The sequence below is a fragment of the Trichomycterus rosablanca genome, chromosome 24 (genome assembly GCF_030014385.1).
Source record: "Trichomycterus rosablanca isolate fTriRos1 chromosome 24, fTriRos1.hap1, whole genome shotgun sequence".
In the NCBI taxonomy this organism is placed as follows: domain Eukaryota; kingdom Metazoa; phylum Chordata; class Actinopteri; order Siluriformes; family Trichomycteridae; genus Trichomycterus; species Trichomycterus rosablanca.
The window spans coordinates 7,722,896-7,738,582 of NC_086011.1; the positions used below are offsets into that span (position 1 = coordinate 7,722,896).

At 42.8% G+C, this 15,687-nt stretch overlaps 1 protein-coding gene across 1 annotated transcript; it reads left to right on the top strand.

Moving 5' to 3' along the window:
* Positions 1 to 2,982: 2,982 nt before the first annotated feature.
* Positions 2,983 to 4,012, top strand: sox12 (SRY-box transcription factor 12). Its single transcript, XM_062986711.1, has one exon. The coding sequence runs from the start codon at positions 2,993 to 2,995 to the stop codon at positions 4,010 to 4,012; it is 1,020 nt and encodes a 339-aa protein (XP_062842781.1). The 5' UTR covers positions 2,983 to 2,992.
* The last annotated feature ends 11,675 nt before the right edge of the window (positions 4,013 to 15,687 follow it).

The window sequence follows — 15,687 nt, forward strand, 5'->3', positions numbered from 1 at the left end:
GACGCAACATAAACCCTACATATTTATATTTATCACGCTCTGCCACTGACCTCAATTTTTTTTATCCGTTGTTCTTTAAAACCAACTGTCAAAACCAAGCAAGGTGAAGCATATGGGGGCGTGTGTGTGTGAATGATCACATTTTGAATGGGGGAAGGACACAGAGGATGGGACAACAGCTGTTATGAATAGGGACCAAAACCTTTTAGTCTGATTTATGTATACAGAACCAATCTTGCATTACTAAATGTTCCTTTTTTTCTATTTATTTTATCCATTTTATCCCATTTTTCTCCTGATGTAGCATATTTAATGTATCTTCCACTGCTGGGGATCCCTGATTGCATTAGAGGAAGGTATATTTCCTGCTCATGCCTCCTCCGACCCGTGCGCAGCCCTTAGCGAACCCTTTCTTATTTACCCATGCTTACTGCACAGGTACCTCTATCTGTTAATCAGGGTCCTTGCACAGCGTTAAAAGACCCCACCCACATAGTCCGGTCATCCCGCCCTAGCAGACACGATAGCCAATTAGATTCTGCTGCAGGCACTGCCAAGGAGTTCAGAAACTTGGCGCTGGTGTGCCTGCGGAATATCCCGCAGTTTGGCACAAAGTGGTGAGCCATAACTCATCATTGTTTAAAAACACTGATCCTTTGGTGGATCCCCAATTGGGGTTTACCCAATCATGATTCCCTTATAGATTCCCTGGATAGAAGCATGGCCCCCTGTCGTTATCAGCCAGACAGCAGCGTACACACCCAGGTCGCTCTGGGGGTCCAATTTTCCCTCCTCCGGCCCTCCCATTGTTGGTGTATGTGTCTGGATCTGTATGAGGATTTGGTTTGAGCATGAAATAGATCGCTCAGTATAAATGATAATGGTTGTGTGTGTGTTTGTGTGTTTTTATTTTGCTGAACCCTTCCACCTCTCTCTGTCTTTGCTATGTCAAGCTGATGTCAGTTTTATTTTTTCAAAGGAAATATGTTTGACATCTACCCAGTGGCCTGGATCATTATGGAAAGGACTGGGGGGGAGGAGGGGGCTGTTAAGAGGCCTCAGCGGTCATTATCGGGTTCACTGTGAGCTTGACTCTGTAGTGGAGATACAGCACAGTTCTCATTAGAAAGCCTAGTGCTGCATGGCTAATCATTATGAACGTAGATTGATTACGGGAGGTGAAAGAAATGTGTGATATTGGAACATGGATCCATGAAAATGCAAGCTTGCACTTTCTCAGCTTCAATTTTTCAGTAGCCAATTATTATTGAATGTGTATTAATATTACTGGCACTTTGGTGACAGTGTGATTTAAATAACTGATTTGATGCATATTATAATTATTCAAAATATTGATGTGAAGACACCCTTGTTATAAGCCTTGTTATATAAGGTAATTACATTTATTTATACTGTGTATCCAGACCCCATGTCTTGAACAGGGTACCAGTCTGTAGCAGCCTCTTACTTATTTACACGCTCATTTACACCTATGAACAATAGAGTAGCCCAGTAGCCTGGGGACCTGGGTTTGGTCCTCATAGGCTGTCCCAGTCTTCCTCTGGGTAGTCTGGTTTTCTTTCTCACCTGCAGAACACACCAATTGTGTGCTCAGAATTGCAACTTGGTCTCAGTGGGTGAGTGAACTGTTCCGGGTGCCCTGTTTTGGGTTGCTCCAGCCTTGCACCCAGTGTCTTATGACCTTGACCTTGGGTCTGTTAGAAAACCAAGTGAGCTGCCTTGCTGTCTAGTGCCTACCTGGGCAGCTGCCTAAATAGAGAGGACTCTAAAAAGACATACGTAGGCAACAGTGATCACCGTTTGCTCCGCATTCGCCCGCCATATTTGAAATCTTTGGCGAGAAAAGTTGTGCCACACAGAATGCTGAGATTGCCTTCACTGCTAAGAAAGCATCAGATGCCCCCTTGTTATTCAGTTAGTTTATTGCTTCGAAGTAAGGCACCTTAGTAGGCAGCATTTTAAGGTATCTAGGATTTCGGACAGCCTTCTTCTCGGAAGCGCCAAATGATGACGTAAAATGCTGTCCCCTTGAGTTAGTCCACCTGGACTAAGAAAACCAACACTACCTGATGTGCCTGCAATTGTGACTGCAAACATTGCAAGCAATTAAGGGTAAAAGGCCTTGCTCAGGGGCCCATAATAGCAATTGGCTGTGTTAGGGCTTGAACCAGTGACCTTCTGATGAATAGTCCAGTACCCTAACTGAATAGTCCAGTACCTTAAAATAATTTCTCTATGCAATGTTGGTGATAAGGGCATGAAGCGTTTTATGTTCCTACCACCTAATTTACACACTGTCTCCATCTACAGTCACTGCATGAATAGGTCCGTCTGCATTTCATCTCTCTCTCTCTCTCTCTCTCTCTCTCTCTCTCTCTCTCTCTCTCTCACACACACACACACACACAAGTGGTGGGTGGGAAAGGAGGAGTCTGTCTGCTAAGGTTGAGCTGTTTACAGCGTGGGCTTATAGAGCGGCAGATGGGAGGCCGTCCCCACAAAGAAGCGAAAGGGAGGGGAAACAGGGCAAACCGGGACACAATGAGAACCGGAGAGTGTTACATAGACGCTACACATGTGTGCTGAATGGGACAGGCTTGGAGGAAGTGCACGTAGATGTATACTGCAGAACAGCCTTTTATCACTGCCTTAGAAGTGCAGTCCAAGTGCGGCCGAAGAAATCACCAGCCTGAGTAGATCTCAACTGAAAAAGTAACACACCATTAAAAAACACAGTAAGTACTACATCTTTTATGATCTACTATGATCTATTGTTATTATTATTATTGTTGTTGTTGTTGTTGTTGACTTGATGAAGCTACTGGTAGTTCCTAAATTCTTGAGTTAAAACAACTCTTGATTTTTATGTATAGGAATAAAGCGGACCATGAGATGAGGCTTTAAGCCATCAATGAGTGTCTAGTCATGGGTGACTTTAGAGACACACTTAAATAGACCCTTGTCCTGCATCATGGTTCTGCAACCACACTCCATAGCCATGGACAGAGATTCAACCCGAGAGGTGTTCCTGGGACTGGGAGCCGAGGATGCTGCTGAAGTATTCGAGCACATCCCGTCCAACAAAGACCCCAACTGGTGCAAAACCCCTACTGGGCACATCAAGAGACCCATGAATGCCTTCATGGTGTGGTCTCAAATCGAGAGACGAAAGATTATGGAACAGTGGCCTGACATGCACAACGCGGAGATCTCTAAGCGTCTCGGAAAACGTTGGAAACTGCTCCCGGATTACGAGAAAATTCCCTTCATCAAGGAAGCAGAGAGGCTGCGTTTGAAGCATATGGCTGACTACCCTGACTACAAGTATCGTCCCAGAAAGAAGAGTAAGTCCTCCATGCCTGTCAAAAACAAACTCCCAGTGAAAGCCATCAAGCCTCATTCAGGTCGATCAACTTCGAGCAGCTTCACCAGCAAAGGTCTCAAAGTGAAACCAAACTCTTCAAAACAGAAAATAAACTTCAGCAGCAATAAATACAAACGCTACACCCAGAGCATGAGTGATGATGACATGGTGGATATAAGTCTGGCAAGTCCAGGGACTTTGCAGGACAATCAAAACCAGACAACTTTCGCCGACCTCCATCGTCAGTCCAGCTTTCCTCCGGAGGACCAGCAACCTGGAATCAGAGCGCCCAGCAGTCCGTCCGACGCAGGCTCTCATATAAACACGGCGGCCAGAGAGTCACAGGGGTCTAACTCGGTCAGATCCTCCACGCCAAGCTCCACCAGCTTCGCGTCGTCTGTATCTTCGGACGAGGAACTCGACGAAGAAATCCTGCATATCATATCCAACACGAACTTCGACAGCGTGCCGATGGACTGCTCCAACCTGGACAAGGACTTTGAAGCCTTTCACGCCCACTCAGGATCCCACTTTGATTTTCCAGACTACTGCACTCCAGAGGTGAATGAGATGATTTCAGGAGACTTACTGGTACCAAGTATCTCTGACTTGGTGTTCACTCACTGAGCATGAGTCCGGTTTGATTACGGTTGTGGGAAAACCAGTGGTCTTAAACATGTTAGGTCTATGACCTTGGACAATTCTTTTTCTAAGCATTTTTAGATGAATTCAGTAAGTGCTATTGATTCTGTTGGGTTTTGCTGTTTCTCCCAAGTGTTGGGGCCTGAAGCATACCTAGGGGAAGTTAGAAATTCAGGTACTTGATACCAAATTCAAGAGAAACAAGATATTCAGCTGACAAGAAATCATCCAGTCAAGAAAAAGTCAAAGGGAGCAGGGGTGCGATTCCTAGTCTGAACGTTCATAGAGTACATTGGACATTTGAAATGCTGCACTCTCAATTTCATGACTAAGCATAGAAGCATTACTGCTCAACATAGTGTCCAATCAGTATAATGTATGCAGAGTCAGACTACACATATTGGAAGGCTCTACTCATTTGCACAAGCGATAGCACCAGTTAGTCATACAGCATTGCCGTATTGAGGGGTTAAGTAAAAACCAGCATGTCTGAGGCAAGCTGACAGGCATAAAGCACATTGGGTCACCGCATTGAAGTGACAAGCAAGTGGCACAAAACTGATCTCCTAGACTTGGGCGGTTGATTTAAAGGCAGTCCATGTAAAGACACCATCCATGTTTGCCCAGTCAGGCTGCAAATAAGGGGTACTCCCAGTGGAAAGTCTGGGAGACAGCATTTGAAGGACCATTCTTTCTAGTAGCTGTGCATCTGGCCGTGCAGACAGCAGTCTTTGTGCTGAGCATCAGGGAAGGGAGATGAGAGGAACTGTGATAGTAATGGGGAGGGGATTCTACACCGGCTCTGGAAACGCATGTCAGCTGCCCCGTTCAGGGTTAGAAATCTATATCTGCCAGCTGGCCCCATTGACTCTCTCAGGGATCATTTGTCTAGGTCCTAGTGCTTCCCATAGGTAATTCATCAGTGATGATTCATTCGTGTGTGCACGAGAGCTTGTGTGACTTTCTTCTTTTGGCCGCTTTCCTAGTGCATCAGTGGGGACCGCAGGGGGTGCCCGGGTGCATGGGTTTCTAGCTGCTTCTCACATGGGACTCATCCTTACGACTCCTGGTCTCATTAGTTTCAGTTCGGTCCCGCCGTCAGCTCTCACAGACAACTAATAAATAATGTAGTTCTGATATAAACTGCTGATGCCTGCCGGCTTCTGGAAAGTAGTGTACTGAGAAAGCAGGGAAGGTCCTGTCAAAGCAAACTCGATAACCCTTATTTGCTTGGGTTATATAAAGTGGTTTGAGTCATGTCGATCTGCATCAACATACTGTATATCTGCTGTATGATACCACAGAAATGGTAAAATATTACTTATGGGCGGCATGATGGTTCAGCCAGTAGCATTAATACTCTAATGACCCAGATTATACAGTATATCAACCTCTGATTACTGTAACAAGGTTCTTCTAAATAGTCTAGAAGTATGAATAAATAGGTGGCACCCTGTGATAAACTGGCACTTTGTCTAGGGTGTGATCAAGCAAAATATATATCAGGTGTCTGATCTTTCTGGCACCAAAAACTGAAAAACAAGAAATCAAAACAACTGTGTAATCACAGACTTTCAGTTTTCCTTATATGGACATATTCTGTCCACTATGTAGAATTGATCTATTTATACTTCTATCTATTTTACACATAGAGTAACTAGAACAAATAGTTCCTGGGTTCTTAAAGTCGTTATAGTCATTAATTAGCTGTGAACACACCTGAAGCTTGCACTTTCCATTGGCTTGGGAAATACCAAGGTCAGGCTGACTTAGTAGAAACTAGTTCACGTATAGTTCACTTATTTATGACTAAGGCTGTGTTCCAGATAGCCTACTACATGCTACTTGTGTACGATCAGTATGCAGTACACGGTATGTGACCAGAATATTTTTTCCAGTATGCATAAGATACCTGGCCAACATTTCCAACACGCTGGAGTCAATGCAGTCTTTCAAAAGTGGGTGGTACCTTCATTTGTTATTATTTATTTTTTTCATAGTCAATTTGGCTTCTGCTGCTGGAGGATCCCTGATTGCAGTCGAGGTGGGCATATAGCTGCTCAAGAGTCCTCCGACCCGTGTGCATCCCTTAGCAGAACCCATTTTCACCTATGCATTCTGCACAGGCGCCTATCTATCTACCAATTAGGGACCTTACATATTTTTGGAAGACCCCTCCCCCAGTCCGGTCATTCCGCCCTGCCAATTATGCCTGCTAGATGGCGCCCAACCGATCGTTGGCAACGTCGAGTTTCGAAACCGAGGAGTTCAGAATCTCGGCGCTGGTGTGCAAGCGGAATATCCCGCTGCGCCACCTGGGCGCGACGGGACCTTCATATGTTAATGTGCCCGGTAGTACGGTTTGCTTTTGACGCATACTTAATACCATATCGCATACTACTATTGGGACCAGTATGCAGTATACAGTATATACTGAGTGTAGTATGCAGTATACAGTATATACTGAGTGTAGTATGCAGTATACTGTATATACTGAGTGTAGTATTCAGTATACAGTATATACTGAGTGTAGTATGCAGTATACAGTATATACTGAGTGTAGTATGCAGTATACAGTATATACTGAGTGTAGTATGCAGTATACAGTATATACTGAGTGTAGTATGCGGTATACAGTATATACTGAGTGTAGTATGCGGTATACTGTATATACTGAGTGTAGTATGCGGTATACTGTATATACTGAGTGTAGTATGCAGTATACTGTATATACTGAGTGTAGTATGCGGTATACTGTATATACTGAGTGTAGTATGCGGTATACTGTATATACTGAGTGTAGTATGCGGTATACTGTATATACTGAGTGTAGTATGCGGTATACTGTATATACTGAGTGTAGTATGCGGTATACTGTATATACTGTGTAGTATGCGGTATACAGTATATACTGAGTGTAGTATGCGGTATACTGTATATACTGAGTGTAGTATGCGGTATACTGTATATACTGAGTGTAGTATGCACTATACAGTATATACTGAGTGTAGTATGCAGTATACTGTATATACTGAGTGTAGTATGCAGTATACTGTATATACTGAGTGTAGTATGCGGTATACTGTATATACTGAGTGTAGTATGCAGTATACTGTATATACTGAGTGTAGTATGCAGTATACTGTATATACTGAGTGTAGTATGCAGTATACTGTATATAGTATGTAGTATGTGATTTCGAACACAGCCTAAGCTTTGAGCTATAGCTAACCCTCATTTTGGCTAACTTTTAAAAAAAATATGTAGTGGACCAAATCAAACCAATCAAGTTTGTCTGCTATTAGCAAGCTAAGCTAGCTAAGCTAACTCAACCACCAGAAGTAGAAAAGACACAAACATTTGCTCATTCTAGCAACTACATTTCATGTTGGTGCATTAATTCAGTCCATAAATGAAAAGAATTAAACATTATGATCTGTCAATGAGTGTAAAACAGGGACAACTTTCAGGAAAAATGTTCCATTCAGTATTTTCTGTACATCCGACAGCTCTGAACTAAGACGCTCGTAATTCAACCTGCCAGTCAAACACCTTTGCATGTACACAGTACAGTACAGTACAGGGCTGTTCCGTATAAACGCTGAACGAATACAAATGAAACACCAGCAAATCAAGTAGACTCAAAACTGTTATTATTAGCTAAGTGTTGAAATGCATTTTATTTGTCAATATTAATATTGTTAGGGACATTTAAAATCATACAGTAGACTTATTTAAATGACTGGTTATACACCGATCAGCCATAACATTAAAACCACCTCCTTGTTTCTACACACATTGTCCATTTTATCAGCTCCACTTACCATATAGAAGCACTTTGTAGTTCTACAATTACTGACTGTAGTCCATCTGTTTCTCTGCATGCTTTGTTAGTCCCCTTTTATGCTGTTCTTCAATGGTCAGGACTCCCACAGGACCACCACAGAGCAGGTATTATTTAGGTGGTGGATCATTCTCAGCACTGCAGTGACACTGACATGGTGGTGGTGTGTTAGTGTGTGTTGTGCTGGTATGAGTGGATCAGACACAGCAGCGCTGCTGGACTGACACTCTTACCTAGTTGGTCCACCTTGTACATGTAAAGTCAGAGACGATCGCTCATCTATTGCTGCTGTTTGAGTCGGTCATCTTCTAGACCTTCATCAGTAGTCACAGGACGCCGCCCACGGGGCGCTGTTGGCTGGATATTTTTGGTTGGTGGACTATTCTCAGTCCAGCATTGACCGTGAGGTGTTTGAAAACTCCATCAGCGCTGCCGTGTCTTATCCACACACTAACACACCACCACCATGTCAGTGTCACTGCAGTGCTGCAAATGATCCACCACCCAAATAATACCTGCTCTGTAGTGGTCCTGTGGGGGTCCTGACCATTGAAGAACAGCATGATAGGGGGCTAACAAAGCATGCAGAGAAACAGATGGACTACAGTCAGTAATTGTAGAACTACAAAGTGCTTGTATATGGTAAGTGGAGCTGATAAAATGGACAGTGAGTGTAGAAACAAGGAGATTCGAATTAGAGTCGTCGAATCTGTGTCCAGGAGTCAATTTCTTTGTAATTTTTTATAGTCATCATTATTTAACATTATAAAAATAAATTTTTAATATATTAATTTCCCTCCATTGTTTATTTATTACACATTATAGCAACAGTGCCAGAAAAATGTACAGACACTTCACAGATGGGCTCAAGCAAATTAGTGTCAGCATGATAAATGAGAAAAAAAAAGCAGTATATAAATGAACCCAAACCCATCTGGTCCACACCTCCCACGCACTGCTGGCTCTTCTTGAGCACCATTCTTAGGAAGACACGGCTCAATACAATATGAATTTCGCATCGTCGCTTTGATTAGCGTGTCGTAACAGCGTTATAGATTCATTTCAGGGCACGTGAATCGACCTCGAAATGCCTTACGGTTCGCCGCCTCGTCCTCAGGGTCGCCTAACTGTGCCTAACTGGCGGGCATAAAACTGGCGGGCTCATCGTGAGGGTCACTCAATGACGGTTACTCCATTTCTCGGCATGTTTGTTGATTCATGTTTTCGAATGCTGGGTACTCTGGGTAATCTTGTAAGGGTTAGTCCAAGTGTAGACTAGTCTGGATGGTACGGTACAACCACACGGCCTCATATAACAGTACCAAATGTTTACAGTTTACCTTTTTAGAGGTTCATTTGCTGTGAATCTTGCTGTGTTTGTAGGTAGCGATCTTTACACTTTTAAATGCATGTGCTCATTAAGTGTTACCGTTAGAAACTAGAAACCGTCCGTCAAGATATGAAACATTTATTTATTTAAAATAAAGTTGTATAGCACTTCAGTACAATACAGATGTTTTATGTTGTGCCATGATAACATCCTTTTACGAGGAACACGATTTTTTTTTTTGTTTGGATCTATTTTTTAACATTATGTACAAAAATATTCTTCTATATTCTGGCAATGTCAAAATCGTTGATGTACATACACTGATCAGCCATAACATTAAAACCTCCTCCTTGTTTCTACACTCACTGTCCATTTTATCAGCTCCACTTTGTAGTTCTACAATTACTGACTGTAGTCCATCTGTTTCTCTACATACTTTTTTTAACCTGCTTTCACCCTGTTCTTCAATGGTCAGGACCCCCACAGGACCACCACAGAGCAGGTATTATTTAGCTGGTGGATCATTCTCAGCACTGCACTCACAATGGCATGGTGGTGGTGTGTTAGTGGATCAGACACAGCAGCGCTGCTGGAACTTTTAAATACCGTGTCCACTCACTGTCCACTCCTACCTAGTTGGTCCACCTTGTAGATGTAAAGTCAGAGACGATCGCTCATCTATTTCTGCTGTTTGAGTCGGTCATCTTCTAGACCTTCATCAGTGGTCACAGGACGCTACACACAGGGCGCTGTTGGCTTGATATTTTTGGTTGGTGGATTATTCTCAGTCCAGCAGTGACAGTGAGGTGTTTAAAAACTCCATCAGTATTGCTGTGTCTGATTCACTCATAATACCACAACACACACTAACACACCACCACCATGTCAGTGTCACTGCAGTGCTGAGAATGATCCACCACCTAAATAATACCTGCTCTGTGGTGGTCCTGTGGGGGTCCTGACCGATAAAGAACAGCATGAAAGGGGGCTAACAAAGCATGCAGAGAAACAGATGGACTACAGTAGAGGTGGTTTTAATGTTATGGCTGATCGAGTACAATAGCAGGGGTTCCTCTTTGTGGAGAAACTTCAGCCTGTATGTCCCCAGTCTATAAGGTGCTCCAGATCTGAAACCCAGCTTGATACGTCACATCATTTTTGGAATTTTCAGTCCCTGGACTCACTTTACAGCAGGCAATCATGTATCCTTTATTTAAATGCTTAACATTGAGCCCTAACGATGACAGCACAGTGAAGGACGTTGTATCTGAAATGTTCTTAGACTCTGTTAGTGGTTGTTATATTGCATTCTTATCAATCGCTTCATCCTGGTCATGGTTGCATGGTCTGGTTCCACCGGAAAACACTTCCTATCCTTTGGGGTTTAGCCATCCCTCTATTAAACATAGCCAATCATGTCTGTGCAGACACTCAAGCAACAAATACTGAGATTCAAACCCAAGTCTCAGCAATAGTGGACCAGTGTAGCAGACCAATGCACCACATGAGCACCTAACACAATGTAACTGGCTGCAATACATGTTGTGGTCCAGTGCTATGTCCAGCAACCAGTAATCAGTTCCTATCTGTTCTCAGCTCAGGGTCTAGCATATCATGTGACCACTGTCTTCAAACATATCCTAATGTTACTTTTTAACAGATTTTAAACAAAAATAGCTAAAATTTGTTATAATTATGAGGTGAAATGATACATTTTACAAAATGCTGGTGTAAATGCAGAATTACAGGTGTCCTTATCTTTAAGGAATCAGATTTTCTAGCCTAGCATGTAACATAAATATCAGCTCCTCCAAACTGTAAGTTTCAGTACCTCGTTTTTGTATGTTTATATATCATTCATAAGGCTAAGCTGATGTAACAATGCTAAATAATGATACTTAATAAGATCAAACCTCACTTATAACACGTTCAATTTAAACCCGGAGTGTATTTATGTATCTAGAACAGAACGTCTAACGTATGCTTTTCATCCCACCTTATTTACTGTGTGAGAAACAGTTAGAAGACAAGAACAGTTGATTTGTAGATGATTAGCTTGTGTGTGCACCTGCTCTTCTCGTCAGCTACAGTACGTTACCTTCGAGTCTTAACGTGTGTGTGTGTGTACGTGGGCAGAAATTAAAGCACTTTCCTGTACATAAGAAATGTAGATGTGAACGTTGCAGTTTGTGTTCTGTACAGATCTGTGAGTGTGGTCGTGTGCTCATCAATAAATATCTGAGGTAACAAATGGTCTGTGCTGAGTTTCTGAAAAAGAACAAAGGATTTAGATAGCCGGGGTAGGTGGTGTAGTAAAATATTTACATATGGATGCAAAAAATTCTGAAGTATAATAACTATAGAACTAATATCATTTAGTAGATGTTTTTGAACCAGCAACCTTCTGATTACTAGTGCAGTCCATTATAATGGGGCTACAAGGGACTGTGTCTTTAGAGAGAGAACCTTCTAAGAGATTCAAGTCATCGAAATCTGCCAGTTTGTAAAGGCTTACAACGCCATTGTTTGGTCTCTGGGACTCTGGTGAACCACAGTGGGAGCCATTATACACAAACAGAAAAAAACTTGAAACAGTATTAACATTTGTGTCATTTAGTAGATGCTTTTATCCAACATTTAGGACCAAATATAATTCGAGCTATTAAGGGATAACGGACTTGGGCCCAACAGTAGCAACTTGGGGGTGGTGGGACTTGAACCGGCAACCTTCTGATTACTAGTCCAGTCCTTTGTAATAAGGCTGACAAGGGACTGTGTCTTTAGAGAGAAATCGTTTAACAAGATTCAAATACACATGAGAAACAAAGTCACTGACGGATTACATAGCCATTGCTAGGTCTCTGGGACTCAGGTGAACGACAGTGAGAGCTGTTATGCACAAAGAGAGAAAACTTGAAACACTCTTTACATTTGGGTCATTTAGTAGATGCTTTTATTCAACATGTATGAACAAATACAATTTGAGCTATTGAGAGTTAAGGGCCTTGCTCAGGGGACCCAACAGTAGCAACTTGAGGGTGGTGGGGCTTGAACTGGCAACCTTCCTGAGAGAAAACCTTCAAAGAGATTTGAATACACACGAGAAACAAACTAATTGAAATCTGGAAAGGGTTCTAAAGCCATTGCTAAGTCTCTGGGACTCCGGTGAACCACAGTGAGAGCAATTATGCACAAACAGAAAACTTTAATAGATGCTTTTATCCGACATTTGGGACAAAATAAAATTAAAATAAAAAATACTAAGGGGTTAAGCACCTTGCTCAGGCTTAACAGTAGCAACCTGGAGGTGGGAGACTTGACCTGGCAACCTTCTGATTACTAGTACAGTCTCTTGTAATGGGGTTACATTGGAGAGAAAACCTACAAAGAGATTCAAATACACATGAGAAACTCATTGAAAGGAAAGGGTTACAAAGCCATTGTGTGGTCTCTGGGACTCTGGTGAACCACAGTGAGAGCTATTATGCACAATATACTGTATATAATATTAAAATAAGTCAAAAGATCTCACAGTGTTTTCACACCATTATGAAAGTATTTGAACACATAATTTGGGTTTAGCTCTGTAGTGTGTACCTGTATTTTACTGTGGGTTCCTCCCACATCTGCATCTTTAACACTGAGTTTCAGAAAGGATGCAGATGTTCTTGTGGTCTGGGCGCACAGGTTCGAGACACTTTTGCAATCATGTCGGTGGAAACACACACACACACACACACACACACACACACACACACACACACACACACACATGCCACACATGCATGTGAAAATTACTATCTACAAACCCAGTTTAGAACCTACAGCAAAGTTTGCTGAATGCTTCAGTATATGATGGATTATTTTCTGATTCTTTTAATGAATCAAATGTGCCTGATGAATCTGAATCTTGAATCTGATTCGATCAATGTCTAAAAGTTAAAGCACCCAGAACTAAATCACTGTTTGTTTAATATTATTGATACAGCACATGATCAAACTAAAAATAATTCTTAATAAAACTAAAATATGATACGCTTACTTAGCTAGTTTGCGGTCACAGTAACGCTAGTAATCGCAGGGCAGACACACACACACACACACACACATTCACCTATAGGGCAATTCAGTGTCACCAGTTAACCTGACTGCATGTTTTTGGACTGTGGGAGGAAACCGGAGCAGACACGGCGAGAACGTGCAAACTCCTCACAGAAAGGACCCGAACCTGGGGATGGAACCCAGGACCTTCTTAAAACTTAAAACAGTATTTACATTTGTGTCATTTAGTAGATGCTTTTATCCAACATGTATGAACAAATACAATTTGAGCTATTGAGGGATAAGGGCCTTACTCAGGGGCTCAACAGTAGCAACTTGAGGGTGGTAGGGTTTGAACTGGCAACCTTCTGATTACTAGTCAATATGTCGAAGATCGGCTATTAAAATGCTGGTTCGCCCAACTATCCATCCTTTAATTAGCTTTATTAATTCCTTAATTTGTTGTCTGTTCTCACCGCTTTATCTTATTCAGGGTCACAGTGGGTCCAATTCACTGGGCGAAAGGTGGGAAACAACCCAGACAGGTTGCCAGTCCATCACAGGGCAATTTTAGTAGCTCCAGTTAACCTGATTGCATGTCTTTAGACTGTAGGAGGAAACTAGAGCAAACTTCACACAAAAAGGACCCAGATTGCTTCACCTGTGAGGAGACAGTGCTACCCACCTAGCCCATTATCAGAATTGTATTCCATTGCCCTGAGTGATAAATATACTCTGCATTGAGCCTTTTCAAGCCATGTAAGCATTTTAGGTGCATCAGTATTTGGACTTCTTGTCCCCTCAGTTTACATGTTCAGAGAGATGGACAGAAAACCCGCAGTGCCAGGCGGTGCCAGCACAGACAGCAGCACTTCTCTGAGGTGAGTGTTATCTGATATGACCATGTTTATGCAGAATGAAGAAACGTTCTGACTGAAGGAGATACGGAGTGAATGACAGCATCCTTCCTGTTTCTGTTGCTTTCACCTCTTTTTTTTTTGTCTTTTTTTCCATGCTCTTCTCGAAAAAATAAACATGCAGTTGGCCTGTGCAAAAACACACAGGGCTGACGTCATGACTACTTCCCCTTTCAGAATGTCATGAACTGCACCAGTTTTCATTTCCTGGAGAGACAATTTTAGCTCTCACGCTTAACTATTTACAACGGAACTGTAAAAGATACGTCTGATACGTGCTGTGATATAAACTGTAATCAACACACACCATAGACAGCGTATCTGTGGGAATTTGTGCCTATTTAGTCATAAGAGTATTTGTATGGCTGGGCACTGAAGCCAAAGCTGTTCAGTGAGGCTGAGGTCAAGGTGCTTAGTGCAGGCCTTCCCTAAACCACCAGTTGGAAGCATATAATTTCCTTTATATATCTGATTTTTTACATCAACTGTTGCTTAATCACATTAATTCGAAAATTAGAAGTGATGTCCCAATACTTTTGTCCATATAGAGTATACTGTTCCTAAAAGGGGCGGCACGGTGGCTAAGTGGGTAGCACTGTTGCCTCACAGCAAGAAGGTCCTGGGTTCGATCCCCAGGCGGTGCGGTCTGGGTCCTTTCTGTGCAGAGTTTGCATGTTCTCCCCATGTCTACGTGGGTTTCCTCCCACAGTCTGAAAACATACAGCCAGGCTAATTGGAGACACTGAATTGCCCTATAGGTGAATGGGTGTGTGTATGTGTGTCTGCCCTGCGAGGGACTGGTGCCCCGTCCAGGGTGTTACTGTGTGCCTTGCACCCATTGAAAAGCTGTGATAGGCTCCAGCACCCCCCACATCTACCTTTCCTCCCAATTTAGCATAGCCAATTAGTCTTCCGCTACTGAGGACCCCGATTGCATCTGAGGAGGGTGTATTTGTCCCGACAAACACTTCTGTGGATTTGCTGTGGGGCCAGTCTCACACATGTAGAGTCACTCGCTGATCGCCACATTCCTCTTCTGTACAGGCACACCAGGTTACTAACCAGGGTGGAAAACCCCACCCACTTTTTTTTTATCCGATCTTTTCCCATCCAGCAGAATAGTTGCCATACTGTAGAACACCTCTAGCGCTGCTGGACTGAGAATAGTCCACCAACCAAAAATATACAGCCAACAGCGCCCCGTGGGCGGCGTCCTGTGACCACTCATGAAGGTCTAGAAGATGACCAACTCAAACAGCAGCAATAGATGTGCGATCGTCTCTGACTTTACATCTACAAGGTGGACCAACTAGGTAGGAGAGTCTAATAGAGTGGACAGTGAGTGGACACGGTATTTAAAAACTCCAGCAGTGCTGCTGTGTCTGATCCACTCATACCAGAACAACACACACTAACACACCACCACCATGTCAGTGTCACTGCTGTGCTTAGAATGATCCACCATGTGAATAATATCTGCTCTGTGGGGGTCCTGACCATTGAAGAACAGCATGAAAGGGGGCTAACA

Excerpts from the sequence above, each read along its gene's own strand:
- sox12 (XM_062986711.1), top strand. The coding sequence starts at position 2,993 with ATGGTTCTGCAACCACACTCCATAGCCATGGACAGAGATTCAACCCGA.